Consider the following 19,471-nt stretch of genomic DNA (forward strand, 5'->3'; position numbering starts at 1 on the left):
ATCAAGAGATGTGCTTGGGAAAGGGGAGGGCAAAGAGCAGGAAGAGGCCAGCTTCTCCCTCCATCAGCAGCTTATGATGTGACAGCAGCCCCAGCACCTGCAGATGAGCTTCTGGCAGCCCGGAAATCTAACCCTGAAATTGCTCAGTAATTGTGTCATCATCTTGTCCTCTGCTCTCTGCTTTCCTGTGGTCTTTCTGAATTACCCTCTGAGCCGTAGGTGGCCCCGCTCCTTGCCAGTGAAGCCAGAGTTCTATTACCAGAGAGGAAGCCCAGAAATATCTTTTTAGTGATTTCGTCCCCTCCTCTGCATCCTCACAGCCACCACCTCATGTGCAGTGTGAGGTGACTGTACAGCCCCATGAATTTTTACAGCGCACCCAGGCAAGCAGCAGGGGGTCCCCGGAGCAGGGAACAGGACATTACAACCCCCAGAAGGCTTTCTCATGCCCCTTCCAGTCACCACCCACCCCCACTGCCAGCATAACCACCATCTTGACTTCAGATTAACATTGCCTCTTTTTAAATGTTTTATACACATACACACACACTGTTTGGCTTCTCTGGCTCAACATTATTTTTGAATTTGTGAATTTCACCCATATTGTTGTGTGTGGTTAAAGATTATTCACTCTCACTTCTGTATCATTTTCAATTGCTTGTGTATCTGACGATTTATTTATCCACTGTGTTATCCATTGATAGGCATTTGGGCAGTTTTCCATGTGGAGCTATTACAGTCGGTGCCGCTGTGAGCACTCTTGTCCGTGTCCCTTGGTGCTCGTGTTGTGCGTTCCTGTGGGGTGTATGCCTGCGAGAGGAACTGCTGGGTCGTGGGGCCTGCAGGTGTTAGAGTGCGAACACCCTGCCATTGTCGGGGGTTGTGCCAGTTTTCCAATAAACTTATTCAGCCGTGTCTTCTGCTCCTCTTTCCCGTCTCCTCCTGCCCCGCCTCCCCACACACATTCTAGGCTCTTGTTACATTAGGCTTGTCACCGTTCTGGACACCCGCTATGACTTTTCACTCCCCGGCACCTCTGCCCCTGCTGATCCTACCGCAGCATCCTCTTCACCCTCCAGCACAGGCTGAATGCATTAGATGGCGATGAGCTGTTCACTCATCTGTCTCCCCCGCACTGGTCTGTGGGGCCCTGTGAGGACAAGGGCAGCATCTTTTCATCTTTGGGCCCCTGGCTGTGGAACACTGTGCATGGAACTTCACTGTCACTGAATACATGTTTGATGAATGAATTACTAGCAGCCTGGCAATTGTAAAGCCTTAGATGTTGGGCAAGTTTCCCTTCATAAACTGATGAGAGGGTGGGTCCTCGTTCTCCAGCTTGGGTTCTGCAGCCATGACCTTGTCTGATAATGAAGTCTTTCAAAGGGATTGTATCAGGGAGCGCAGCCTCCTGATTAACTCAGGCCACCAAGCCCCAGTCCCCTGGCTGGGGACACCTCTTCCAGGCCCCAGAGCAGAACTCCTGGTCCCCGTCCCTTCCTTCTGCTACTAGAAACTCTCCTTTCTCTTTGTATCCCGAGCATGGAGGAACCTCCTCTCTTCTGGGGAGATTTCCCATCAGACAATGTCACACGAGGGGCCAGGTGTGCTAGTATGATGAGGACTTAAGTTCAACGACATTGCATGGTAGGGACTGGGTTTAGCAGGGGAATGAGGGGACCTGACTATCACGTGTGATTGTGTGATGTGATCGCTTTGCACAAATATATTCCAGATTCCAAACAACTGCATTACAAATTCATTTATGAAAGAGCTCCAGGAGGGAGGGCACACTTGTACGTGCCCATTTATAAGTGACAGTGCAAGATGGTGGATATGAGTGTGAGGTGAGAGGCAAATGCACGTGAGTCTGAGTGTGCCTGGACACACTGGAGTGTATGAACTTGTGTGTGCGAAATCCTCAGAATAGATGTGGGAAACTGCATATGGTGCAGGCTCCCAGGAATTACACCCTGGGGTGGCCAGAGCTGCATTGTGTCCTGTTAGAAATTTTACCAAACATTTTACTATGTTTGTTGTTTTTCTCTGATAATCAAAATAATATAATTTTAGTGTAGAAAATTCTATAAATAGCTAAAAGAATAAAGTAAAAATTGCTTGTACTCCCATTCCCTAAAAAGCAACACTGGCAATGTTTTGGTATATAATCTTCCAGTCTTTGATCTGTACTTATATGGTTCTGTTTGGGGGATTTTTTTTTTACAAAATTAAAATAAAATTTTGCATAACGTTATATAACCTACATTTTTTCATGTAATCTGTGTAGGCACTTTCCCACACCATCAAATATTCCTTTTTATTAAAACATAGTTGCCATCAAATATTTTTTAAAAATATTATCTTGAATGCCTGTATGTACATAATCTATTTAACCAGTCCCCCAATTATTCTATTTTTATCTATTTTTAATTTTTCACCATTATAAATAGTGTTTCATTGAGAATTCTTTGTAAAAGACTTTATGCACATGTTTTATTATTTTCTTAGGGTAAATTTCTTAGGAATTCCTGGGTCACAAAGAGTATGAATATTCTTAATGTGTATTCTTTGCATACATATTTGCAAATTACCCTTCAGAAAGTTTTCATCCATTTATGCTTCTACCAGAATTGTTAAATAGCATATACCTTTTCCTTGTGCCCATGCTAATCCAAGGTATTATGTATTTTTTATTTTTTGATAGTTGGATTTAGGAAAAAAGATACCTTGTTTTAAGCTATATTTCTTTGATTACTAGTCAGGTTATGTGTTTTTTTGGCTGTTTTATTTGTCTTTGGGTCATTGTCAATTCATGTCTTTTGTCCATTTTTTATTTGGGTGAATCATGGTTTTTTCTTATTGATTTGTAAGTGCTCTTTACTTATGAAGGATAATAACCATTTTGATCACATAGGTTGCAAGTACTGGCAGTTCATTACTTTCCTTTTGATTCTAGTTTTATTGTACCATAGGGTTTTCTTTTCATATAATTCATATTTATAAATCATTTCCATCTTTGATGTTTGCCTTTATCTTTTTGATTAGAAAGACAAATAAATATTTACCTATAGTTTCTTCTTTCATAGTTTTACCCATTTTTAACCTTTGATGCACTGGGACTTTATTTGGGAGTACAGTTGTGTGTTTGTAAAAGTGATTTCAGAAGATTCTTGGCAAGTCCAGGTTAAAAAGGAAGGCACCCAGGATCTGACACCTCCAAGGGGAAGCCAAACCTTTGTTGCTCTCTGTAGACACAAATGCACACTCAGGTACACACTGACACACACAAGCAAGTACACTCAGCTTTTCTCTACATATGTACACACACACACCCTCCTCTACTCTCATAGGAAAATGCACCAGGAGAAGAACATGTCCCCATTTACAAAGGATTTGCACACCTCTTGCCTCATTTGTGCTTCGTGGTAACCACACAGGGTAGGTAGAGCTGTATTGCTGTCTTAGTTTGCAAGAGAGAAACCTGAGGCCCCAGGAACCACGAGAGACACTATGGGTCATACAGTAAGAAGGCAGGCAGGTGCCTCGTGCTCAGATGTGACCTGCAGATATGCACCCGATCCCCGAGCACTGCAGCCTAGCCTGAAAGGACTTCCCAACTACCAGGGCTCAGGGTGGCTTTCAGGAACCTCCTGAATTCAGGCCAAGATCTCCATAAGGAAGGCAGGAGGAGGAGTTTGCCGGGGAACGCTGTGTGTTGCGGGGATGCGTGTGCCTTCTCCCTGGCCTCTCCCGCAGACAGCCTGGGGCCAAAAAGGATATTTTTTTCCTGTTATAAGTCACTGGGCCCTTCAACCCTCCCATGGGGGACAGAGAATGTCCCTCTGACCCCATATCTGTCTGGAGGTCTGTCCCTCAGCACGTGCTTGGATGTGTCCATGCGTCCCCTGTGCGTCTGAGTGTGTGCATATAAGCATGTGTGTGCAAGGTCCCGTGACTGCAGAGATAACTAATTATTAGTTCCCTCTGTCCTCAGGGCCCCCCATCTGTTCCAGGGGCTGCTCCCCCTCCCTAGACTTCCTCCCTGATTTCAAAGAGGCCCTGGTGCTGTCCTGCTTTCCCTTCCCCGCGGCTGACCAAAAAATAAAATGAAATGAAAGTCAGCCCCATCCCGCCTGCACCAGGGAAGGGGCTGACAGGAGGTCTGCAAACTAGCGCTTATCAAAAGCTCCTTCTCAAATTCATTTCAATATCTGAGCCTCTGGTTTCCAAGGCAACATAATCTTTTCATCAAAGCAACTGGTAAAACCACTGGGATCCGATATTGTTTTGTTGGCAACTTGTCAAAACTGTCATTTGGCTAAAAAAAATTTATAGATTAATATAACCTACAAATACATACAGTGATCTATACCACTAATAATCATTAATAAAGTGTTGCCCCATTACGCTTTCATGGTTCCCTCTCCCACCCCTTCCTCCCCCAGACAGAGGAGTGAAGGAGCAGTAATTAGATGGCAGGGCTGGGAGGTGACTCTGAGCAGGGACAGGCTGGGGGAGCCTGTCTACAACCCTAATAAGGCAAATGCAGTCATTTAGCTTCTTCCCAGGGACCCTTTTCTCAAGGGCTTTCCTGGGACCCTCCCCCCTCCATTCTCCCTCTTCCTGACTCCATCCATTTCTCACCTAAAACACACTCAGACGTTTCCTGGCCTGGAGCCATGGTGGTCAGTGCCTGGATCAGTTCCAAGAGGTGAACTGAGGCTGACCCAGCAACACTCCAGGTCCTTCGGCTCCCAGGTGTTGCTCCAAAACCAGAAAAGGCAAACTAGGCAGGGTCCTGCCTCCCCTCACCCCTGACCCGGTCATCACCTCTGTTGAGCCCGGGGTCCCCAGGAAGGTTGGAGTTGGAGGCTGGAGGCCCGGGGGCCTCGTCTCAGTACACATTCGCCTCTGCCCCGCAGGCTCCCAGCGAGTATGAGACGAGTCCAGAGCAGCTCTTCTACCGGATCGCCCACCTAAACCGTGGGCAGCAGTACCTGCTGTGGGTGGCCGCCGTCACCTCTGCCGGCCGGGGCAACAGCAGCGAGAAGGTGACCATCGAGCCTGCTGGCAAGGGTGAGCGGCCTGGGGCTGGGGCGGAGGGCAGAAGCTGCCAGAAACCCCCTTCTAGAATCCTGGTTCTCCCCAAGTAGGGGAGGTCTCCCCTCCATACTATCTGTGATCTGGCTGTAAGGAGCTGGCTGGCCACCTGCCTCCCTCCTGCACCCACCAAGACTGGGCCTCTGCTGCCCCCTGACTCCCAGAAAGCCTCACAACAGGCTGGAGGCAGCACCGCTACCCAGGGGCTCAGGGCATAGCGCACCCTGGTCCCCGAATCCAAACTTTCCCCTGGGGTTGCAGGAGGAGGCATGAGCCCCACCCCCAGCCCGATGCTCAGCTCCTCCAGCAGGGACTGAGGTGGGGTACGCTGCTTCCATGGAGCAGAGAGCTGCAAAGACAGCCCCCTCATTCCAAAGCCTGGACACCTCAGGCAGAGGTGATCCTACAGAAGGTGATTCACTCAGTCAACAGACATTCACAGAGGGCAAACCATGAAGGAGGCTGCGGGCTGGATGGGGCGCACAGGGCGAATAAGATTATATTTGTTCTTGCGGGGTGCCCCCATCAAATGCCTGACCTGGGCATAAGTGTGGCACGGGGGTGCGAACACCCTGACTTTGCAGGGAATGACAGTTCTCAGGCCTCAACGCCAGATCAAGACAGAGGCCGCCACTCAGAGCTGCTAGGCTGCCCCCCGTGCCAACCCTGGGGCGTGGGATTTAGCCACATAAACCCGAGACCCCAAGCCTCCACCTTAACTCTGGGCCCCCCTGGGTCCTTCCTCTTGGCCTTGCCTCCCCCCTCAGCCACCTGTCTCTGTGGGCCCCGGGCCCCCGGCACCAGGACTCGGAAGGGGTGGTGCCTGCCTCAGCCCAGCCGCCCTCCTGGGGTGACGTGCTTCCTTTGGTTGAGATACAAGAGGCGTCAGCCCTCCCCTGCCTCAGGGTCAGAGTCAGCCAGCACTGAATTGAGGGCCTGCAGCGGCCCGGGGCCTCCAGCTGCCTGCAAGTGGAGGTTGTTACCCCATTTTCCAGGGGACACTCTGCGGCAGGAGTGGCACAGCCTGTGAAGCCGGCTTCCAAGGGGGAGGGGCCCTTCTGGCTCCAAGTCGGGGCTCTTTCCCCACGGTCTCAGGTTGCTAACCTCCCCTGACCCCTCCTCCCAGAGGTGCTACCTCCTCCTGAACCGTCTCCTTCAGGAGGGAAAGGGCCTGGGGCCTCTGATCCTCGCAGGGCTCCTGGCGCTGGCCTAGAGCTGGGCCTGAGGGTGCCTTCCCCTGTGGACATTAAATGTAACATATTCCAGAGGGCATGTCCTTCTCTGACCTCACAGCAACCCTGGGAGGTAGGAGGGATGGGCCCTGCTGTTCCCTCTACACACACACACACACACACACACACACACAACCTGAGACACCAAGAGGTCCTGGGAGCCACCCCCAGCCACCGGGTAGGAACTGGGTCTGGAACGGGGTCTCCGTAATCCCTGCTGCTCTCCCTGAGGCCCCCCCACCCAGTGGAGACCACCTTAGCTGGGGCCCATCTGCCCAGTCCAAGTCTTTCAGCCCTCTGTGGTCCTCCACCGCCCTTCTCCTCAGCAGCCCCGCTGGACCCCACTACTGTCCCAGCCCATCGCCCCTGCACTGCCCTCACAGGAGAGGAACCTCTATTCCCTGCACCCAAACTCTAAGCACCGCTGCCCCGGCCCCCTTACATCTTCCCTCTCCCCAAGAAGGGACCCATGGCAGTTCGGTGGGGCTGGCTCTGGTCCCCTGAAGCACATGGTCGCTTGGTTAATTTAACACTTTCAGCTCCAGGCCTGGAATTCACCCCTCCCCACCCCAGTCACTGACCCTGAGCTTTGGTCACCCCAAAGGGTTTAGCTCCTCCCACTTGCCCTGTGTTTCAGGCGTCCATGCCTCTCAGTGCTGTTCCCCGTCCTGACGTCCTTTCTTTCTCTGCATGGTGACTTCCTTCTTAGCCTTCACGATTCAAGTCAAAGCTTCCAATTCCAGAAGCCACCCCTGGCCATCACTTCCACCGACACTGGCCAAGTGCATTCCTCCCTCTTCCTGCTTCTGGAAAGAATTGTATTTTTCACCCTAGTGATTTTTTTTAAGCGTCTGTCTCCCTCTTGCGTGGTGAGCAACTTGAGGACAGGGAGTAGGTCTTATTTATTTTGTGGGTCCTCAGAGCCGCCTGTGACGCCTGGCCCAAGCAGGTATTTGATAAATGTTTGTTGAATCGATGACTCCCGTCAGAAATTCCCTGCACTCAGCACCCCCCCCCCCAAGCCCAAGGTAGCAGTCAGGTAGGGGAGGGAGGATTTGAATTGTAAAGTCAGGAGCCCTGAGAAAGGGGGGCCAGTGCAGTGTTGGGGGTAAAAGTTGGGCGGCCCTCTCTTCCCTGTAGCCCCAGCAAAGATCATCTCCTTTGGGGGCACCGTGACAACACCCTGGATGAGAGATGTCCGGCTGCCTTGCAATTCCGTGGGAGATCCAGCCCCTGCTGTGAAGTGGACCAAGGACAGGTGTGTGCAGGACCCTGCAGGGATGGGCAGAGCAGAAGAGCCATGAAGAGACCCGGGTGTCCTGCCCTTCCAGCTGACTCAGTCACCCCTAGCCATGTGGAGGCCCTGCTGGGTACCCAGCTACCGCCCTCACAAGCAGGCCTGGCCTCCTTGGCTCCCCTCTGTTGGCTGCCAAGGATCTCTCTTCCCTGAGTGGTTGAAGAGGCCAGGGTTATTGGATAGCAGCCCCAGGAAGTGTTGAGTAAAAAGCCAAGAATCCAGGGTCCCCTGGCCAGCCCCCTAGGGCTCCCAGCTCTAATTGCCTACATGCCTGGGGGAGGCTCCAGAGGAGATGTTTGCCGTAACCCGTCTCCCCCGCAGTGAAGACTCGGCCATCCCCGTGTCCATGGACGGCCACCGGCTCATCCACACCAACGGCACATTGCTGCTGCGCGCGGTGAAGGCCGAGGACTCGGGCTACTACACCTGCACGGCCACCAACACTGGGGGCTTCGACACCATCATCGTCAACCTTCTGGTGCAAGGTGAGATGCTGCAAGGCCGGTGGGGCTCTGGGGGGACAGGGAAGGGAGAAGGGGGAGGAATTCCATTGTGTGAGCGAGAGGGCCATTGAATGGAAGAAGACCAGCTCCCGGGGAGACAGGCTTTCAGTGGGTCAGAGGGGCCACGTGGAAGAGGAGGCAGGAGGGGTGGGGCGGAGAATGAGCAGGGGTGAGGGAGGCACCAAGAGGGTACCCTCATCCCCTCATCATCAGAGGTTAACCCTTTGTGGTGAGGGCTCATGGCTCTCCCCTCACAGTTCCCCCGGACCAGCCCCGCCTCACTGTCTCCAAAACCTCTGCTTCATCCATCACCCTGACCTGGATTCCAGGTGACAATGGGGGCAGCTCTATCCGAGGTGAGAAGGGTCTGGATGAGGAGCGGGAAGACAGGGGAAGGAATTCTGGGCCCAGGGGCAGGGGAAGGGCTTCACCCACTCCCACCACTTGTCCCCATAATGCTTACTTAGCAAATGATGGGGGGAGGGGCGACTTGGACCACATGGAAGTTACTCAAGGGCCATGGAAAATATACCAGCCTAGACGTCTAGGCTTTAGAACACCCACCCCTCTTGCCACTGGTGGGCTGTGCAAGCCTGAAGAAGTCAGTTTTTGTCTCTGGGCCTTAGTTTCCAAATCTACAGAAGTAACAAGTGTTTTAGACAGCGCTTCTCAAACTTGAACTTGCATATGAACCACCAGGGGATCTTGTAAGAATGCAGATTCTGATTCAGGGGGTCTAGGGCAGGGGCTGAGAGTTTGTCTAACAAGCTCCCAGGTGATGCTAATGCTTCAGGGCCAGGAGTGAAGTAGCAGCGTCTAAATAGGACCCCTTTGCAGCCTCACAGCTCTGGCTTCTGCTCCCCTCCCCACCTTGGAGCCTAAGGGAGAGAGCAGTAAAGTTCACTGAAGGTCCTTCCAGTTTTGCATCTAATTTGCATATGCTCTGTCCCAATTGGCCAGAGGCTTCCCCGCCCCCCCAGCAGAGCCCAACCCCATAATGCTTGTCGGGGTACCCCAGGCCCTGCCCTGCCCCCCTGAGCCAGGCAAACCTCCCGGGCAGGCTTCGTGCTTCAGTACTCGGTGGACAACAGCGAGGAGTGGAAGGACGTGTTCGTCAGCTCGAGTGAGCGGTCCTTCAGGCTGGACAGCCTCAAGTGTGGCACGTGGTACAAGGTGAAGCTGGCGGCCAAGAACAGTGTGGGCTCCGGGCGCATCAGCGAGATCATCGAGGCCAAGACCCACGGGCGCGGTGAGGCCTGGGCCCGGGTGGGAGGCAGCCAGGGTAGGGAAGGAGGGAGGGCACAGGGAAGCATGGAGACTCAGGGAGACCCCGCCTAGTTCCCATCACTGTAGCATCTGGATGAATCACAGTGGGAAAAATGGCCCCACTTCCCTGCCAGGGGTAGCAGATGGGCAGCCCTCCTCTTCCCTCTTCTTGCATCTCTCTTCCTCCTTGGCTGGGCCTTTCTCTCCAGGTCCTTCTTCCTCTCCTCTTATTCCTCCTCCTCTGCTTCCTGGGGCATCCCTCCTCCCATTCGGGCCTCCCTCTGATCCCCCGGAGCCACTGCAGTCCCAGCTGCCCCAGGGAAATCCTTCCCAGCGTCTCTAATCGCTATCTTTCCCTCTGGCCCCCTCAGAGCCCTCCTTCAGCAAAGACCAGCACCTCTTCACCCACATCAACTCCACGCATGCTCGGCTCAACCTGCAGGGCTGGAACAACGGGGGCTGCCCCATCACAGCCATCGTGCTGGAGTACCGGCCCAAGGGCACCTGGGCCTGGCAGGGCCTGCGTGCCAACAGCTCCGCGGAGGTGTTTCTGACCGAGCTGCGAGAGGCCACGTGGTACGAGCTGCGCATGAGGGCTTGCAACAGCGCTGGCTGCGGCAACGAGACTGCCCAGTTCGCCACCCTGGACTACGATGGCAGTGAGTGGGAAGCGGTGGGAGGGGCCGGAGCCAGCTGCTGCCAGGGGAGCCGGCAGAGAGGCGGACAGATAAAGAGATAGAAAAGCAAATAGAAAAAGAGGCACGACTGTAGTCAGGGACAGAGGCTGACAGGTGACTAAGCTAGCAAAGGACAGGCAAAGAGGGCAGGACAGTGGTAGACAGGTAAGTAGGTAGACGCACCTGTGATCCACGAGTCACAAACACTAGGTCGGTAACACTAAAGACAGAGGGTCTTTGAAGGTGCACTTGCTCTCTGTTGCTCTCTGTTGCAGTGAGATGGAGTTAGAGGTCCTGCCATGTAAGAACCCTCTGCTAAGATGGTATTAGTCAGGATTGGGTAGCCGATGCTGCAGTAACGGATAAACACTAAAAGCTCCTTGGCTCAACCCAATAAAGATTTTCTTCTCACTCTCATAACATCTTGTGAGGGTTGGCTGGCCACCAAGTTCTAGCTGTGCCATGTAGCCTCCAAGGTCACAAACAAGAGAGGTAGAAAAGGCACACGGCACACCAGTTCCTAGCGGCCCTGGCCAGGAGGTGACACTCCCCACTTCTGTTCACACTCTGTTGTCAGAACTAGCAATATGGCTCTCATCGAACCACCAGGAAGTCTGGGGGATGTAGATGAGCACGTGGATATGTGGTGAGCACTAATCGGAGTCTGCCACGTGGGGATACCTCACATGCATGCAAGCATGCACACACAAGCATTTAAGGCACATAGAAGGCTGAATTCACAGGAACCAGTTGTCACAAGCTAGATTAAGTCTACCTAGGTCTTAAGGAAACAGAATAAAAGTGGTATCGGAAGGGGATGGGCTCCAACAGGGAAGCCTTCATGAAGGAGATGACTCCTAGGTAAGGTTTTGAAACAAGCAAGCATCAGGGCTTGGCAGAAAGCTTGCCAGCAGGAGAACTCATCATTGTCTCCTTGCGGCCCCCAAGGTTGGTGGATATTGCCTATGAGACGAGGGGCAGGGAGAAAATGCAGGGTGTTTAGTGGCTTTTGCCCCCATCACCCAGGATCCCACTGCCCTGACTTCTCCCTACTGTGAGCCTCACCGTCCCCCCTACAGCCTTACCAACTGGATATGGGAATCTCAGCCCATCAATTCACCCTCTAGAACTGAACACTGAACTCCAACAAGCAGGAGACTCTCTGAGAATTCAGGATAATTCTAAAACAGGCCTAGTGAGTCATTAATATCATCCCAATACAAAAACAAAAAAAAAACTGTTCATGGCTGTCCTGATGGGAGCAGAATTTGAGGGCGCAGAATTGGGGGGTTGGGGCTCTGCACCAGGAAGTAGAGGCCAGAGTGAGACCAAAGGTAGCAAGAGAGGTCAAAGGGCTACCTTGCCCCTGAGACAGCATAACACTCAACTCACAAGGGACATCTGATCTGACTCCCTTCATCACCTCTGTTCAGGCACCATCCCGCCCATCAAGTCTGCACAAGGCGAGGGGGATGACGTGAAGAAGCTGTTCACCATCGGCTGCCCGGTCATCCTGGCCACACTGGGGGTGGCGCTGCTGTTCATTGTGCGCAAGAAGAGGAAGGAGAAGCGGCTGAAGCGGCTCCGAGGTGGGCGAGTTTCCCACGGGCTTCCTGGGAGGGAGTGTTGACTCTCAGCCCTGCTGGCCACTTTCCATGGACTCACAGCACCATCTGCACAAGAGAGAGTGCCTGGGTCCCCTTGAAGGAAGAGCTGCTACTCCAACCTTCTGAACCCTCCTTAGTTGTTCACTGCTTCCTTTTCTATGCCCACAGGACTTTGTGCCCACCCTAACCAGGGCTGACCTTTAGAGGTACACCCTGGTGAAACCATATTGCTTGTTAAAATATTTAAACATTTCCATGTTGGTTGTAAATAGATGTTGCTCCCTTCTACCCTGGATGCTTCATTCTCTTATACAGGATCCCTGTGACTTTCCTATGACCCGGCCACTGAAGAGTAGACCTGCAAGTTGTCTCTAGGACCTTCATTAGCTTTGACTGAGCAGTTTCCATGCCTTGTCAGTTGTTAAATATTTTTAATGTCATCCCCTGTCCCAACACCTGATACCATAGCCTGGCATGAATGGGTTTGATTTACCTCAATTTCTCCAAGGCCAATTAGTTGCTTGATAAATGTCCATTCACTCATTTGGAAAACATTTATTGAGTATCTGCTGTATTGTAGCTACTGCCAGACATTGGATATATAAAGATGCATGAAGAGGAAACAGTCCATGCCCTTCTAGGGTTTATGGTCTAACGTGAGAAGTAGGGCACAGTAATATCACAGAAGAGGGAATGACTAAGACTACCTAGGGTGTTTAGGAGTTGGGTAGATGAATGGATGGTTGGATGCATTGATAGTTGAATGGATAGATGGTTGGATCAATGGATGGATTGGATGGTAAGCTGGATAGATGATTGTATGGTTATATGAATGGATGATTGGATGATTAGTTAAATAGATGAATGGATAATTGGATAAATGGTTGGATAGATGGTTGCACAGATGATTAGATGGTTGGATGCGTTGATGGTTGAATGCATGAATGGTTAGATCAATGGATGGATGGATAGATGGGTAGGTAGTTGAATGAACAGATGATGGACGGGTAGGTGGATGGTTGGAAGAGTGGATTGAAAGGTGGATAGAGTAATGATGACTGGATGGATGGGTGGGTAGACAGATGGTTAAATGCATTCATGCAGCTAGATTTGCTCTAACAAATCATTCTCCATTGTCTGAGGTCTAATGGATTAACTAGGCCCTTTGCTTCTTCTCTCTTGTCAATTCCTAACCTGAGAGTCCAGATCCTATTCAAGGCCCCTCTGAGACAAAGCAGTGACCCTCAAATCCATCCATGGACTTTTTGGGGCCAGATGCTCTAGAGAAGGAAATGAAGCTTCTTGGTTGATGTCATCTGGAGGTGCCCATTCACCACCTCTACTTCATCCCCCAAACTCTCCTCTCTCCAACAAGTAACTGAGGATAGACCCACCACTGATGCCCATTTCCAGCCTGCTATGATGTCTTGTTTAATTAGAGTCAATTCAGGAACCAGATGGAGCACTTTATATATCCTCTCCTTTGGGAAGGACCTCCCTATTAGATAAAAATCTGAGGAAAGGAAAACAGACCTGAGCCAAATCCTGAATTGGGAGCAGTGAGACCTTATCATGTGTTGGACTATCTCAGAGGTCCTTACATTGCTTCCCAGGAGCCCAGCCCTGGCCCCATTTTAGGGAATTCTCCCACCTTGTTCCCCATGCGTCTTCCAGTTCTCATTCTTCTGAGACTCCATTCTCACTCAGTCTCCTCTCTCTTCTGTTTTGCAGATGCAAAGAGTTTGGCAGAAATGTTGATAAGGTGGGTGTCACATAACTTCATCCTCTCTCCTCCACCCCCTTCCCCCACTGCTGGGCTTCCAAGACCCCACTATCCTGCAAAACCCCTCCCCCACCCCTTATGGCTCTGAGTCACCCACCTCCAGCTCTTCTCCCCACAGCAAGAACAACCGAAGCTTTGACACCCCGGTGAAGGGGCCACCCCAGGGCCCGCGGCTACATATTGACATCCCCAGGGTCCAGCTGCTCATCGAGGACAAGGAGGGCATCAAGCAGCTGGGTGAGTGACAGGTGCCATGAGCTCTCTGTCCTGCTCTGAGTGTGCTTTCCCAAACCATAACCCATGAAGGGCAACCATGGGTCCTCATGCAATGCCCAGGGTTCTAGTATTAGCCCCGCCAACAACTCAACAACTTGAGAACTCATTGAAGCTTCTCTCAAGAGCTATGTTTTCTCCTCTGTTAATGGGAAGAATTGGCCTGACCTTTCTTGGTTTCAGTGTTGGATAAAGACAGAGAAATTTGGGAAGCAAAGATGGTGCCCAAAGGGAAGGCTTCCTGCTGATTTTACTTCTTCCTCCAGGAGATGACAAGGCCACCATCCCTGTGGCGGATGCTGAGTTCAGCCAAGCTGTCAACCCTCAGAGTTTCTGCACCGGTGTCTCATTGCACCACCCAGCCCTCATCCAGAGCACAGGACCCCTCATCGACATGTCTGACATCCGGCCAGGCACCAGTATGCATTCTCCCCAGGGAGACAGCCCTCCTCCCACACGGGGATTTTTGGGCACAGCATAAGGCAGAGGTGACTTTTATTTTTTTTAAGTAGGGAGGAGCAGGATGGAAGAATGGAAAGAGCACTGGAATTAGAGTCCAGAGACCTTGACTGCAGACTCACTAGCTATGACCTTAGGCATGTCACTAACCTTATCTCTCTGGGCCTCAGTTGCCTTACCTAGAAATTTTAAGAGGGTTAGGTGTTCTTTCTCTCCAAGGGCCTTTTGTATCTACCACTGTGACTCTGGACATAAAGCTAGACCACATCAAGGACTGTAGGGAATGAAGATAGAGTCATGAGGCAGCAGGAGAGAAGGTGACTGTCTTCCCAGGCTGAAGGAAAAGATGGGGTGTCTGGGGAGGACTAGGGTGCCGCCCACCGCCCACATGCCTCCACACTGTGGCTCTCTCCCTCCATGGATAGCTGTGTGGTCCGGGAAGGCGGCGCACTCAGCATTCCCAAGGGAGCTTCTGTGACTGCTACTGCCTCTTCCCTTGCTCCCCGCTGCTCTTTCTGGTAAATGCCAGCTGCCCAAGCCTGAGTGCCCTCAGTTGGGAGGTGCTAGCTCTTGCTTCCTCTGTGCAGATCCAGTGTCCAGGAAGAACATAAAGTCAGCCCATAGCACCCGGAACCGGTATTCAAGCCAGTGGACCCTGACCAAGTGCCAGGCCTCCACACCCGCCCGCACCCTCACCTCCGACTGGCGCACTGTGGGCTCCCAGCATGGTGTCACTGTCACTGAGAGTGACAGCTACAGTGCCAGCCTCTCCCAAGACACAGGTAAACCAGGGACCTGCCTTCATCCTGCTCGCTCTCCTCCAGCTCCCCCATTACTCATTTCCACCTTCTGTTTTCCCAGCTCCTACTCCCCCAATCATGGGGTCCAAGGCCCAAGTCAGTTTCATTTCCAGCTGCCCACTGACTCACTCTGTGGCTGTGACAAAAACGCTTGACCTAGCCAAGCTCTGCTTGGTGAAGGATTTCATTTTTCCCTCCCAAAAGATGACAGAGTTAATGGTACACAGAATTTTTGCTGGAAAAAAGGCCGAGTGTCACTCAAGGGGTGGTTGCATATTATCAAGAATGAAGGATGTTCTGCCCTTCATTAGTCAAAGATCTGCCACCACCACTGCCTTCACAGGGGGAGAGCAGGATCTTGTGAGCCTGGCCCACTCCATAGTCCGGTTTTCAGTGGCTGCCAGGGTTAGGGGTAGGGGAACTGCTCAGTCTGGTCTCATTTACACCTTTCTGCCTGTAAACCCACTCATTCCCTTTATTTTTTATTGAGCTGTAACTGACATATAATATTTAGTTTCGAGTGTACAACATAATGATCTGGTATTTGTGTATATTGCAAAATGATCACCACAGTAATTCTAGTTAACATCCATCACCACACATAGTTACAGTTTTTTTTTTTCTTATTCTTACAATGAGAACTTTAAAGAGCTACTCTTTTGTGGGGGAAGGGTAACAGCTCAGTGGTAGAGCGTGTACTTATCATGCACAAGGTCCTGGGCTCCATCCCCAGTACCTCCACTAAAAAAATTAATAAAAATTAAAATCTACTCTCTAAGAAACTTTCAAATATTCAGTACAGTGTTATTAACTATAGTTACCATGCTGCACATTACATCCCCATGAGTTATTTGTTTTATAACTGGAATCTTTTACCTTTGGACCACCTGCACCCATTTTGCCCGCCTCTCACCCCCACCTCTGGCAATCACCAATCCATTGTCTATATCTGTGTGCGTGGGGGTTTTGGTTTTGGTTATCAGGGATTTTTTTTCTTTTTTTTTTTAAGATTCCACATATAAGTGAGATCATACAGTATTTGTCTTTCTCTGTCTGATTTATTTCACTTAGCATAATGCCCTTAAGGTTGATTCATATCTTCTCAAATGGCAAGACTGCCTTCTTTTCTAGGCTGAATAATATCCCATTGTATGTATATACACAGTTTCTTTATCTATTCATCCCTCCCCCCTCCACATCAAGACTTAGGTGCTTCCATGTCTTGGCTGTTGTAAATCATGCTGCAGTGAATATGGGGGGGTGCCGCTCATTTCCTCTTAACTCTGTGCCTTCCATCCCCCCAAGACAAAGGGCGGAACAGCATGGTGTCCACTGAGAGTGCGTCTTCCACCTATGAGGAGCTGGCCCGGGCCTATGAGCACGCCAAGCTGGAGGAGCAGCTGCAGCACGCCAAGTTTGAGATCACCGAATGCTTCATCTCCGACAGCTCCTCCGACCAGATGACCACGGGCACCAACGAGAACGCTGACAGCATGACATCCATGAGCACCCCCTCAGAGCCTGGCATCTGCCGCTTCACCGCCTCCCCACCCAAGCCCCAGGATGCTGACCGGGGCAAAAATGTGGCTGTGCCCATCCCTCATCGGGCCAACAAGAGTGAGTACTCAGACCACCTCCTTTGCTGTGTCCCCTGCCCCCAAACCCGGTGAGCCTTGGCTCGACCTAGCCCTAACTGCGCTGGATCTTGCCAGCCCAGCGTGGCTCCTGGGCAAGGGTGGGTGGTGCAAAAAGCAAGGACTTGGGAACAAGCAGATCAGGGTTCACATCCTGCCTCAACCGCTTAACATTTCTGTGACCTTGCAAGTCATTTAGCCTCTCTGGCCTTAATTTTCATGTTTGTAAAATGCAAATGAGAGCACGTACTTTGCATTGTTTTAATGAGCATTAGAAATGATATATGTGCCTGGCACATAGCAGGTTCTCATTAAGTAGTGATCATTCCCTTAATCTGAGGCTTTGCCAGGATGGAAGGAGACTGCTTACAGGCTCAGCTAACCAATGGCCATTGGTCTCAATGCTGTTTGAAGTTAATCTAGACCCAAAGGAGCCATCCTGGCAGCTCAGCCTGTGGTCACCAAACCTCATGGTGGTCAGTGACCTGGCCTGACTGGGAACCATCTGACTCCAGGGCCCTGGCCAGAGCATATGCCCTTTGGGGTCAGCAGGGAGGGTCTAGGGTAACCCGGGGGAGGGGAGTACGGAAGCCCACCAGCAGACATTAGGGCCACAGTCTGCAAGGCTCAGACTGTCAAACCAGGCAGTCTGGTCTGCTCAGCACGGGCCTATGCTAAGTGACCATGCTAGCCCAGGGGCTCAGGGTCATCCAGAGAAGAGCCTGGGGTGACAGAAAGGACAAAGACGTGGGAGGTGGGAGACCAGCAGCCCGGAATGACCCTCCCACCCCTCCCAGCTGTGTGAATTTGGGCAAATTACTTAATCTCTCTGAGCCTCAGTCCCCTCACTTGGAAAATGCGGGCAAGTATTAACATATGGGGGGGGGGGTGCTGAGGGGACTAAACGAGGCCCCTGAGGAAAGCGCCTGGCACAGTGGGCAGGATAGAGGCATGTGCACAGGCCCGGGTGCTCACAGAGCAGAGGGATTGGGATGTGGGGGTCCCAGAAGCATGTCCCCTGGAGGCACTTTAAGAAATTAGGAACATTCTGCCTTGAGAAGCAGGATGAAGGAAAGGGATGAGAAAATGCAGCTGACGTCATCCAAAAGGCTGCGGTGGGAAAGGGGTGGGGGTGGCCTGGCCCTGTGAGTCCTCGAGGGCAGGCGGAATCAGGGTAAATGCAAGGATGTGACAGGGAGTGACATTCCTTTCCTCCTCGGGGTAGAGAAAAGCTTTCTAACAGCCAGAGCTCTCAGGAAGTCCCTGTGTGAGAAGTGAACTCTGCACCCGCTGAAGCTGACCAGCTCTAGGGAACAGTTAACATTAGGTGTCAGTTTACTGAGCAGCGTGGCAGCCACTGCCTAGAGGCACTTTCTGTGCTATGTCTCATTCCCTCCTCCCACTATTCCTGTGGGGAAACGTGAATATCCCCATTTCCTAGATAAGGAAACTAAGGCTCAGAGAGGCCAACTAACTGATGTTTACTTGACTCTCCTGCCCACTGGGTTGAAGGGACGTCTGTGCCAGATCAGGGAGAGGACTCAGGGTGGGCGTGGGGGGACAAGCTGGTTCCCAGAGGCCTCTGCCGCTGACACCCTCACCTGCTCCCTTCCAGGTGACTACTGTAACCTGCCCCTCTACGCCAAGTCGGAGGCCTTCTTCCGAAAAGCAGAGGGGCGCGAGCCCTGCCCCGTGGTCCCGCCTCGCGAGGCCTCCATCAGGAACCTGGCTCGAACCTACCACCCCCAGGCTCGCCACCTGACCCTGGACCCTGCCAGCAAGCCCTTGGGCCTCCCGCACCCAGGGGCCCCCGCGGCCGCCTCCACAGCCACCTTACCTCAGAGGACTCTGGCCATGCCCGCCCCCCCAGCCGGCACGGCGCCCCCAGCACCCGGTCCCACCCCTGCCGAACCCCCTGCGGCCCCCAGTGCTGCCCCTCCGGCCCCCAGCACCGAGCCTCCGCGGGCCGGGGGCCCACACACCAAAATGGGGGGCTCCAGGGACTCGCTTCTCGAGATGAGCACGTCGGGGGTAGGGAGGCCTCAGAAGCAGGGGGCGGGGGCCTACTCCAAATCCTACACCCTGGTGTAGGGGGCCCGGCCAGGAGGGCAGCCCTGCGCTCGGACCTCCGCGCCTCCAGCCCTCGCACACCAACTCGCCTGGTCTCCTGTGTTATTTATATTCAACTGACAGACAAAAACCAACCGACAAGGAAGAGAAACCCCCAAGTCATGAACGCTTGTACATAGAACTCTTTTGTACAAATGAAACTATTTTCTTCTTCTCCATGAAGCCAGGGCACAAAGAATTTGACAGTACAAGTCAAATCCCCCACCACACACACAAAATACGTGCGGAGAGATATATACATACATAGACAGATAGAAACACATGGACAAGCTATGTATCTATATATTTCTCTCACCTTATTTTGAGACAGAGGCACAAAGACTCAGCAATTTTCCCCTCCTACTCACCCTCCCTCCAGTCTAAGTGGTTTTGACAAAGACCAAAATCCCAACTCAGAGACACTGCATGCGATTTTACTGTTCCAAGAAAACCAGGAGTTGCTTCAATTTGCAGATGCTTATGTGTTAATACCTTTTTCTATGAAAAAAGACCCAGCGCCGTGTGCAATAAAGGTTATGTTTCTACGTGGTGGCTTTTTTCCCATCTGGCAAGAGCCAGTGGGGAGGCAGGGAGGCGAGGCCCCTGTACCAGACCGCCTGTCTCTCACGGAGAGACTTCGAGAAGCCCGGCTTTAGCTCAGCATGTTAAACTTTTTTAAAGGCTTTCCATTAGCTCAGGTGCCTCCTCGAGCACCTGTTCTGCTCTCAGAT

The 19,471-nt window shown here is 52.0% G+C and overlaps 1 protein-coding gene across 1 annotated transcript in view; it reads left to right on the forward strand.

Annotated features, from left to right (window-relative positions):
* The window catches only part of DSCAML1 (DS cell adhesion molecule like 1), a 314,658-nt gene extending 295,373 nt beyond the window's left edge, over positions 1-19,285 (forward strand). The window contains exons 21-33 of the mRNA XM_032472451.1: positions 4,923-5,076; positions 7,473-7,590; positions 7,951-8,114; positions 8,390-8,488; positions 9,193-9,381; positions 9,770-10,057; positions 11,509-11,664; positions 13,414-13,444; positions 13,584-13,702; positions 14,005-14,157; positions 14,785-14,979; positions 16,303-16,614; positions 18,247-19,285. Coding sequence (XP_032328342.1) covers positions 4,923-5,076; positions 7,473-7,590; positions 7,951-8,114; positions 8,390-8,488; positions 9,193-9,381; positions 9,770-10,057; positions 11,509-11,664; positions 13,414-13,444; positions 13,584-13,702; positions 14,005-14,157; positions 14,785-14,979; positions 16,303-16,614; positions 18,247-18,722 — 2,454 coding nt within the window. The 3' untranslated portion in view covers positions 18,723-19,285. The remainder of the gene's footprint in view (positions 1-4,922; positions 5,077-7,472; positions 7,591-7,950; positions 8,115-8,389; positions 8,489-9,192; positions 9,382-9,769; positions 10,058-11,508; positions 11,665-13,413; positions 13,445-13,583; positions 13,703-14,004; positions 14,158-14,784; positions 14,980-16,302; positions 16,615-18,246) is intronic.
* The last annotated feature ends 186 nt before the right edge of the window (positions 19,286-19,471 follow it).

Source organism: Camelus ferus, chromosome 33, assembly GCF_009834535.1.
Source record: "Camelus ferus isolate YT-003-E chromosome 33, BCGSAC_Cfer_1.0, whole genome shotgun sequence".
Lineage (NCBI taxonomy): Eukaryota > Metazoa > Chordata > Mammalia > Artiodactyla > Camelidae > Camelus > Camelus ferus.